General features: G+C 57.4%; 1 protein-coding gene across 1 annotated transcript; it reads left to right on the top strand.

Annotated features, from left to right (window-relative positions):
* Positions 1–602: 602 nt before the first annotated feature.
* Positions 603–6,926, top strand: Lzts1 (leucine zipper tumor suppressor 1). Its single transcript, XM_027927212.2, has 3 exons — positions 603–962; positions 2,490–3,305; positions 6,242–6,926. Exons 1-3 carry the CDS (start codon positions 618–620, stop codon positions 6,902–6,904), a joined length of 1,824 nt encoding a protein of 607 aa, XP_027783013.2. The 5' UTR covers positions 603–617; the 3' UTR covers positions 6,905–6,926.
* Positions 6,927–9,703: the final 2,777 nt, after the last annotated feature.

Genomic DNA, 9,703 nt, shown 5'->3' with positions numbered 1-9,703 from the left:
CAAACTGGGTAACTTATAAAGAACACAGGTGAGAGTGTTCTTGCTGGTGGAGCTCTGCAGGGTCCCCAGGTGGTGCTGACAGCAACCTTGCCAGTCTCTGTTCCTCCTCCTTCCGACACCATTAACCTATGACTTTGGGGATCAAGCCCCCAGTATGGGGATACAGGGACACCAGAGCCCTCCACTGGTGGAACAACCCTGTCCTTAAATTCTGTCATCCTGGCTCCGCTCGGGCTCTGAGATCATTGACTTGTGTGTGGCCTGTCAACTGCACGCTGAGCCTAAGTTGCAGGAGCTCAGTGTTTGGGGCTCTGATGGACACCCCAGTGCGTGGAACAGCACCTCGCCCCGAGGGGGCTCCTGGTGGCAGAGACGGAGCTGGCATCTGCCCACGTTTCTCTGCTGCCCTCCTGAAATCAATGTCAAAGACAATGTCCAGTGCCCGGCCCGGCCCAGGCTAACCTCTGTCTGCATCTCCTTCCAGGTCCATGGTTCTCCCAGGCTCTGCAAGAGTTTTGCTATGACTGCAGTCCCCTCGCGGAGCCAGCATCACCCCTCGCTGCCACCGCCACGCCAGGCCCCCGCCCCGCCCTGCCCGTCCCTGGCCCCAGGTCACCATGGGCAGCGTCAGCAGCCTCATCTCCGGCCACAGCTTCCACAGCAAGCACTGCCGGGCCTCGCAGTACAAGCTGCGCAAGTCCTCCCACCTCAAGAAGCTCAACAGGTACTCTGACGGGCTGCTGAGATTCGGCTTCTCCCAGGACTCCAGTCACGGCAAGTCCAGCTCCAAAATGGGCAAGAGCGAGGACTTTTTCTACATCAAGGTCAGCCAGAAGGCCCGGGGCTCCCACCGCCCAGATTACACGGCACTGTCCAGTGGGGACATCGGGGGCCAGGCTGGGGTGGACTTTGACCCATCCACTCCACCCAAGCTCATGCCCTTCTCCAATCAGCTAGAAATGGTAAGTGGGGGTCCCTGGCAGGGAGGAGGACAGGAGTAGGGGGAGGGGGGACGGGAGTTGGGTGGGAAGAGAAGAGGCGGAGAAGGGTACAGTGGTCACCTCTCTCCAGGAGGCCGAAGCAGCAGGGGTGAGGGGGGAAAGTTCAGCCTCATCACAGATCAAAGGCTGGACAAGGAATGAAAGCTGGTCGGTCCCCCTGAGCTGAATGTCATGGGTCAGCTCTTCAGCAAAGAGCCAAGGGGAAATTCAGGCCTCTCTGAGCTATACAGGGATGTGCCTGGACTGTCAAGGTAGGACAACCAGTTGCATTCTCAAAGGCAAAGAGAGGAGGGGGGGGTCTGTTGTCATCTGCAAGAGCAGCTGGGAGGAGTCAGCATCTTCTCCCTCCTGCAGACTCCTGGAGGTGCGTCTTCTCATTTGCTGCCCAGGTGCAGTAGCTCCTTGATCAAGCCAGGCCTGGAGGCATCTTTAGCTCAATAAGGACTGGGATTTTGTTTAACAATGATGTAGGCAAAGAGTCCTGGGATTTCAGAAGTCTAGGCTTTATGCCAGCCTCAAGCACTCGTAAGTCCCCATAGTAGATACTGAAAACAATTTTCCTATCCAGTTCCTGTCCGTCTTGTAGGAGCAGATCCATGGCTTTGATACACAGGTTGAGTATCCCTTATCCAAGGATCAGATACTGAGGACCAGAGGTGGAATATGTATGAACACATAATGAGTTGTCTTGGGGATGGTGCCCAAGTCAAAACATGAATTTGTTTGTTTCATATACACCTTATGCACAGAGCCTGAAGGTAATTTTACACAGCGTTTTTAATAAGTTGTGCACAAATGAAATTTCATGATGTGAAATGTTCCACTTGGGGCCCCATGTCAGGTCTCGAAAAGTTTCTGAATCGGCAGCATCTTGGATTTGGGATATTCTGATTCGGTTCAACCTGTACTAGGAAAGGGCCCGTTATGTTTGCATAAATCTTGAAGCCTTTTAAACAATGTGAAAGGACTCTACCTATGGAAATTACAAGTTTAAAAGAGGGCTGTTGTTCCCAGTGATCCTCCCAGCCGAGCAGAGGATGTGTTAGGGTTCTTGCTGCAGGATGACCGGAAGTGGCCACAAAGGGCAAGAGGGATTGACCAACACACATGGACCCCTGCTTGTCCAGCCCAGGGCCCTGACCTCAAACACAGACACCCAGAGCAGCAGCTGACATCTCAGTGAACATAAATGGCATTTGTCTTCTCAAAGGGGCTGGGACAGGCTGTGGGCAGGTTGCTGTGTCATAGAACAGTGCCCGTTAAGTTAGTGTAAAGGACAACTGTTAAGGACATTCCCCAGGTACTGAAGATTTCCTCCCTTTCAGATGGTCACCGCAATAGGCCAGCAAGGCTGTTGACCAAGAAGGGTACCGCCTGGCCTCTGAGCTCCTGTGCCTTGGGAGGTCGGCACACATACCCCATGGGGAGGAGGAGGAGGGCAGAGCCAGAGGAAATACTCGAGGTCAATATGGTTCTTTGCCTCCCCAGGGCTCAGACAAGGGGGCAGTGAGGCCCACGGCCTTCAAACCGGTGCTGCCGCGTTCGGGAACCGTCCTCCACTCCTCCCCCGAAAGTGCCAGCCACCAGCTGCACCTGGCCCCTCCGGACAAGCCCAAGGAGCAGGAGCTGAAGCCGGGCCTGTGCTCCGGGGCGCTGTCCGACTCGGGCCGGAACTCCATGTCCAGCCTGCCCACGCACAGCACCAGCAGCAGCTACCAGCTGGACCCGCTGGTCATGCCCGTGGGGCCCACCAGCCGTTTCGGGGGCTCGGCGCACAACATCACGCAGGGCATCATCCTGCAGGACAGCAACATGATGAGCCTGAAGGCTCTGTCCTTCTCCGACGGGGGCAGCAAGCTGGCCCACCCGGCCAAGGCGGACAAGAGCTCCTCGTGCGTGCGCTCCCCCATCTCCACGGACGAGTGCACGGTCCAGGAGCTGGAGCAGAAGCTGCGGCAGAGGGAGGGCGCGCTGCAGAAGCTGCAGCGCAGCTTTGAGGAGAAGGAGTTCGCCTCGGGGCCGGCCTTGGAGGAGCGCGCCCGGCGCAGCAGGGACGGCAGCAGGGACGATCCGGAGGGCCCCGAGCCCAAGAGCAGCAGCAAGCTGAAGCAGGCCTCGCAGAAGAACCAGCGCACGCAGCAAGTGCTGCACCTGCAGGTGCTGCAGCTGCAGCAGGAGAAGTGGCAGCTGCGGCAGGAGCTGGAGAGCCTCATGAAGGAGCAGGACCTGCTGGAGACCAAGCTCAGGTCCTACGAGCGCGAGAAGACCAACTTGGCGCCTGCACTGGAGGAGACCCAGTGGGAGGTGAGGCTGCATCACAGTCCGGGGCTGGGGGTGGCCCGCCCTCTGCTGCCTGTCTGCACACACTAAAGGGCCAGCTTTGTGACCCAGGGAAGGGGCTCCCTGGTTAACTGCGACGGGGATGCACTCAGCTCCCGGTTCCCTCCTCTGTCTCCACCATCACCCCTGTGGCCTCCGGAACTGAGTTTATGGGCTGAATCACTGGGGAACCCAGACACGGAGGCCTAGCCAGGCTGTCCGAGGGCAGAACTCACTTCATCTGCTTACCGGAAGTTCAAAAGGACACCGGGTTCATCAGGTCCAAGGACCCAAGAGAGAGTGGGAGTTGTTTGCCGGTCTTAAGGAAAAGGACCCCACCCACTCATAAGAGTGGCCAGGTAGTGCCAGGTCTCAGCAATGGAAGGGGCCCCTCCTGGCAGAAGTGTGAGTGGAGCCCGGGGTTGGTGAGTTGAGAGGGGCACACAGCACAGGAGGGAAAGGAGACACCTGCATGCACACGTGTGCATACACACACACACACACACACACACACACACACTCAGACACACTCCAGACCGCCTGGACCGCCTGGACCGGCTATGGAGACGCTGGGGGCACGGCACCCCACTGGTCAGGAGGCAGCTTCTCTCAACTGAACAGTCCCAGGGGATGGGAGGGCAGGTGGGTTGTGCACTCAGCAGCGATGTCCTTGGCCCCAAAGCACCCTGCCTGGGGAAGATGAGGGCCCTGTGTCTAGACCAGCAGCAGGCCAAGGTGGGGTGGCCCTCCCTCAGTAAAATCTGATCACCTCAGAGCTTCCTGCCCTTGTCCTGGACAGTGAGGTGACAGGGTTCTCAGGAGGAGAAGTGAAGGGATCCTTTCCATGGGAGAGATGGGAGGGGAACTGGCCAGGTGAGAAGGGACGGTCTCTTCTACCCTGCTACACCTGTCCTCTTCCCATCTGTGTGGCCACAGCAGACCCAACCCTTGTTCTCAGCCACTTTGGAACTTCGCAGAGATGTGTAGTGAGTACTGGCCCTCGGTCTCCATCCTTGTCCAGTCAGCAACTAGGTGGACGTTGCTGTGATCTTGTTCCCCGCTTGTCCACTCAGGGTACTTGGTAAAACAATAAAATTAAATAAAGAATATAGGCTGGGCATGGTGGACAGACACACCTATAACCCAACTACTTGGGAAGATCACAACTTCAAAGCCAGCCTGCCTTAGTAAGGGCTGGGGACATAGTTCATTGGTAGAGCACTCCTGGGTTTAATCCTCAGTACTGCAAAAAATAAATGATAATAATAATGACTTAATAATATGCCATGATGATGACATCATTCTAAACCTACTTTAGCTTATTACGTGCCAAGTTCTCTCTTCTAGTCCTTGCAGTTACTCTCTGCAGTAGGTATTGTAACTATTCGTCAATTTACAATCAAGGAAACTGAGGCTCAGAGAGTCTATAATAGCAAACAGCAAGTTAAGTGACTTGACCAAGGTCTGATACATATTAAGGTCAGAGTCAGGATTTGATCCTAATGGTATGGACCCAGAGTTCACATTTTCAATAACCACACCATATTGCCACCATGTTAATGTGTCCAGATCACCCAGATCATAGGCCACAGAGTCAGGTTCAAAGCCAGCCCATGATTTCACCACGATTCTGTGCTGCTCCCTCCAGGAAACAAATGCAGGCTTGGCGTGTTAGTTAGCTTTCTGTCCCTGTAGCAAAATACCTGAGATAATCAGCTTATAAAAATAAAAGTTGTGTTTGGCTCACAGTTTTGGAGGTCCCAGATCAATTGGCCCATTTTGCTTTGGGCCTACAGAGAGGCTGCACATCATGGCAGGAGTGTGTGATGGAGCAAAATCACCTCAAAACCAGGGACCCGAAGAGAGAGAGAGGGGAAGAGGCTAGGGCCCCACAATCCTCTTCTAGGGCACACCCTGCGTGATCTAAAGACACTTCTTAAAGCTTCCACCACCTCTCAGTAGCATCGCCCTGGGGACCAGGCACTTAACCCATGGACCTTGGGGTGACATTCAAGATCCAGCCTATAATAGCACTTGGCCTTGGGAAGAGATTCTTGGCCTCAGCCATGCATGACAGGTGGGCCTGAGTCTCCTGTAGACTGAGCAGTGTTTCCTCGGGAGCAAGGAGGAGCTTCTTCCCGGAGGGAAAAGTGAGAAAATATGAAGGTGATCTCCAGACTAGTTCTAAGAGTCCATTCTGCCAGTCCAGGCCTTGGCCTCTATTCATTCTTGAGACACAGGCAGCTGGACAGAGACACATGCCTTGGGTTTTTCATCATGGCTTTTTTTCAAGAGACAGGTCTCACTAAGTTAGGGCCTGGCTAAACTGCTGAGGCTGGCTTTGAACTTGCGATCCTTCTGCCTCAGCCTCTCAGTCGTCACTGCGTTTGGCCAAACTGTTGTAGGTGTGGGGGTGGAGGAGGAGTGAAGCGGGGAAAAGCCTGTAGCTCGTGCTCTGGTGGCGCGGCAGGTTGGACCAGCCACCAGGGTTCATCAGGGCAGCAGCAGCAGAGGAGAGCAGGGGGCCGGGTACGTGCAGGGGTGAGGTCAGAGGGTTTGGCAGAGAAGCCAGCACCACTGGTGTCAAAGGTGAGTGAGGGGGTTGGCAGCAGTAGGCAGAGTGGACCACTGATCTTTGAGTTGCCAATGGCCATGGCTTTGGGCAAAGACTGTGGTCTGGACTCGGAATCAAGGGTGAGTCGGTCCCTGGGGAAATTCAAGAGGCACAGGAGAACGAAAAGATCGCCCAAGAGGGCTCGGCCATCCCCGGTTGCCCAGGCAACGGACTTGGGACCAGTATCTCCAGGCAGCCAGCCCCCTGGTCTGGAGCAGCTTGGTCCCTCCAGGCGGTTGAGATGTCCCTTCGCCTGGGGCAAGGACACTGATGTCTGGCACTCTCTCTCCACCCCCAACCCCGGCAGGTGTGCCAGAAGTCAGGCGAGATCTCCCTCCTCAAACAGCAGCTCAAGGAGTCGCAGACGGAGGTGAACGCCAAGGCCAGCGAGATCCTCAGCCTGAAGGCGCAGCTGAAGGACGCGCGGGGCAGGCTGGAGGGCATGGAGCTGAAGACCCAGGACCTGGAGAGCGCCCTGCGCACCAAGGGCCTGGAGCTGGAGGTCTGCGAGAACGAGCTGCAGCGCAAGAAGAACGAGTCGGAGCTGCTGCGAGAGAAGGTGAACCTGCTGGAGCAGGAGTTGCTGGAGCTGCGCGCCCAGGCGGCCCTGCAGCGGGAGAGCGCGGCCCTGGGCCCGGCGGCGGTCAGCCCCACCTTCTCGGAGGACATCCCCGCCCTGCAGCGGGAGCTGGAGCGGCTGCGGGCGGAGCTGAAGGAGGAGAGGCAAGGCCACGACCAGATGTCCTCGGGCTTCCAGCAGGAGCGGCAGGTGTGGAAGGAGGAGAAGGAGAAGGTGATCCAGTACCAGAGGCAACTGCAGCAGAGCTACCTGGCCATGCACCAGCGCAACCAGCGCCTGGAGAAGGCCCTGCAGCAGCTGGCTCGCGGGGACGGGGCCGGGGAGCCCCTTGAGATCGACCTGGAAGGAGCTGACATCCCCTACGAGGACATCGTAGCCACTGAGATCTGAGGGACCAGCCTGGGGAGACAGAGCTGGGGACCTGGTACCCGGAGGCAAGGGTCCCCCCCTCCCCTGTTCAAGGAGGGCCCCCCTCCCTTCTCAGCTGCTCAGCCACTCGGGCCTCTCTGAGAGAAGCCACCTCCTAGACACAGGTCCAGGAGCCACAGGTGGTGGGCAGGGGCCAGGAGGAGGCTTCTTCCCCTTCTCCTCCCTGCTCCAGCTTCACCAGCCCGGACCAGCGACCCCCAGCTCTCCCAGTGATGGGTACAGGGATCCCCACGCACTGGTTCAGGGCTCCCTAAACCTTGGCCTTTGTTCAAAGCAGTGAAGTGGGCGACTGCTGGGAAGCCCCAGTGGCCACTGCAGGGACAGAAGCTCCCTTCCAATTCTTATCCCCAAGCCTGTTTAGTCCCCTGGACACATCAGGAGGCCTTGGGAATAGAAAGAAGCCATGTATGACCAGAAGCCTTGGAATCTCATCTTAAGCTGAGCTGCTCTTCTCTGGCCCCTGAAGGTGCAGGGGTTGGGGTGGGGGGTGGAGAACCCACAGCCCATCAAGCCGCGGAAGGGAGCTGATGCTGGGCACCCTGGCTGTGTGGAGCCTCCGTGAGACCTGCAGAGGTCTGGGGTCTGGGAAGCTGAACAGCGAGAACCAGTGGCAGATAATGGGGTGCAGCGTCCAACTGGAGTTACACAGCCTTTGAACAGCTGGTGGCCTTTGACCTCAGTGACCACTCTTCCTCAAGCCATAGACACTGAGACTCTGGGATGGGTGTGGGGAAAGGGACACTGAGGGTTTGGCTTTCGGCTATACCAGGAGTACCTCCCGATCTTTCCAGTTGGAACTGAGGCCGAGAAGTCCCTGACTGGGTCAGAGTTGGCCAGTGGCCCCTCTGCAAGGATTTCCCTTCCCAAGCATCAAATTTTGCTTGGATCCAAATATAACCCACCTACTCAGATGGTACACCTGCAATCTGGGCATCTCCCTCTTTTGCCCATTAGCCCCATTCAGGGGCATCTCTTCCCTCTTAGCATCTGTGGTGCTAAGTTCTGAGTCTTCACAGGTTGGGATGGTCCCCAGAGTGCTGGCAGGCTGGAGCCCCATCAGGGAGGATAGCAAGGACATAGGACAGGGGACACACACAGCCTTCTGAACAAACAGCCTCAGGCCACCTGCTGTCCCTTCCCCCAACCTCCTGGAGCCTCACAGGAGCCTCAGGCTGTAACGAATCTGCAGCCTTCCTCAGGGGCACTGTGGGCGGCTGGGGTTTGTCTTTTGAAGATGTCCAGAGATGGGTGAAGAGAGCAGTTGCTTGGTTCAGGGAATTTTCTTTCTTTCTTCTTCTTCTTTTTTTTTTTCCACCCCCTTTCTTGTCTTTTCAGAAACAAGCCAGATCTAGCAGCCGGCCAGGCTGCTCCATCTATTTTTGCTCCTAACCACAGCTGCTGTTGGTAGGAAAGCCAGCCCTTGCTGGGTCCCTGTGACTCTGCCTGTCTGCTGAGAGGGGCCGCGGTGTAGGAGAGGCCAGGTTGGGAGAGTCTGGGTTCTTGACAGTCTGGGAGCAGTCCCCCAGTGCGGCTTCCTGTATGCTGGCCTGAGAGGTCTGGGGTGGGAGTCGGGGGCTGCTTCCCTTGCACCACATCTTGCACTAGGGGTGGGCTGGGGGCAGGGCACCATCCCTGTGGCTAGCTAGCGCTGCCTTCCAACTGTGGCTGTCCTGTGTCCTTGCCTGACAGGGGCGGTCCTCTGGAATGTCACACCATTGCTCTTAGCCACAGACTGGACTTGAGGCTGGGATGGACACACCCAGAACCACCTCCCCCCCCCCCCAGGGCAGTACCCTCCACGGGCACAGTTTAGACCTGGTTAAAGACACCCCATGCTTTGTCCCATGGCCGTTGGTTCCTCCATTTCCACCAGCCTGTGCCTTGAGTCCTTTCTCCCAGTGAGAATGCTCCACAGAGAGAGAGAAGGAGACTGGTTGCTCCCACCCCCCACCCAAGTCGCCAGAAGCCTAGTGCTCTGCCCTCAAGATCTGGCCCGAGAAGAGGTGATGTTAAGGCCAGGACAGGCCCTTGGGGACAAAGCCTGCTCTCCACCTCAGTGTGTGTGCCCCCACTCACAGGGACCTCCATCTTCCCCATGTCCCTGCCCTATCCCATCCCAGACACATCCACCCAGGCTTTGCCCAGCATCCAAGATGGCAGAAGCTGTTCCTGGGCTGCCACTAGCCCAAGGCCCCAGGGCGGCCTAAGGATGCACCCGACACAAGTGAGCTGTAACCTAGCAACCGGGCCTTCCAGTGGGTTTCTTCCCTTCCCTGTTGAAAGGCACCTTTGCCACTCTTGGGCCCCGCCCCGCCCAGCCTCTCAGAGGGAGGCTGTGAATAGCAAGGTTGAGCAGGAACTGGGGAGTGCAGGCTCATGCCCCGGGCCAGCTTGCTCACTCAGACCTGCTGTGCTCCCCCAAAGCTGCCTGGGTTGAAGATGCTCCAGCTCTCTGCAGAGAGAGGTCATTCCACACCACCCACCAAGGAGGGACGGCCTGGGGCCTCAGAAGAGCCAGACGCCCAGGGGCACCTCACAGTATATTCTTCCTAGCCCCAGGGCTCTGAGCTCAGCTGGGGACTGGAGGCTTGGCAGCTTTGCCCTGAGAGACTTTTGCTGAGCTCTTGTCCCTGGCCCCTGCCTGGGCCATCTCTCAAGGGCAGCCAGGCCGGCCTGGGGAAGTCTGAGCACCCCTGGCCACGAGGGCCCCCTTTCCCGCTCTGTTCAGTGGCTCTTCGTGCTGCCGCTGCGGGGTAGAAG

The sequence above is a fragment of the Marmota flaviventris genome, chromosome 3 (genome assembly GCF_047511675.1).
Source record: "Marmota flaviventris isolate mMarFla1 chromosome 3, mMarFla1.hap1, whole genome shotgun sequence".
Lineage (NCBI taxonomy): Eukaryota > Metazoa > Chordata > Mammalia > Rodentia > Sciuridae > Marmota > Marmota flaviventris.
This window is presented reverse-complemented; position numbering and strand designations above follow the sequence as displayed.

Excerpts from the sequence above, each read along its gene's own strand:
- Lzts1 (XM_027927212.2), top strand. The coding sequence starts at position 618 with ATGGGCAGCGTCAGCAGCCTCATCTCCGGCCACAGCTTCCACAGCAAG. Across the intron at positions 963-2,489 it reads TCTCCAATCAGCTAGAAATG|GGCTCAGACAAGGGGGCAGT; the intron begins GTAAGTGGGGGT and ends TTGCCTCCCCAG. Across the intron at positions 3,306-6,241 it reads TGGAGGAGACCCAGTGGGAG|GTGTGCCAGAAGTCAGGCGA; the intron begins GTGAGGCTGCAT and ends CAACCCCGGCAG.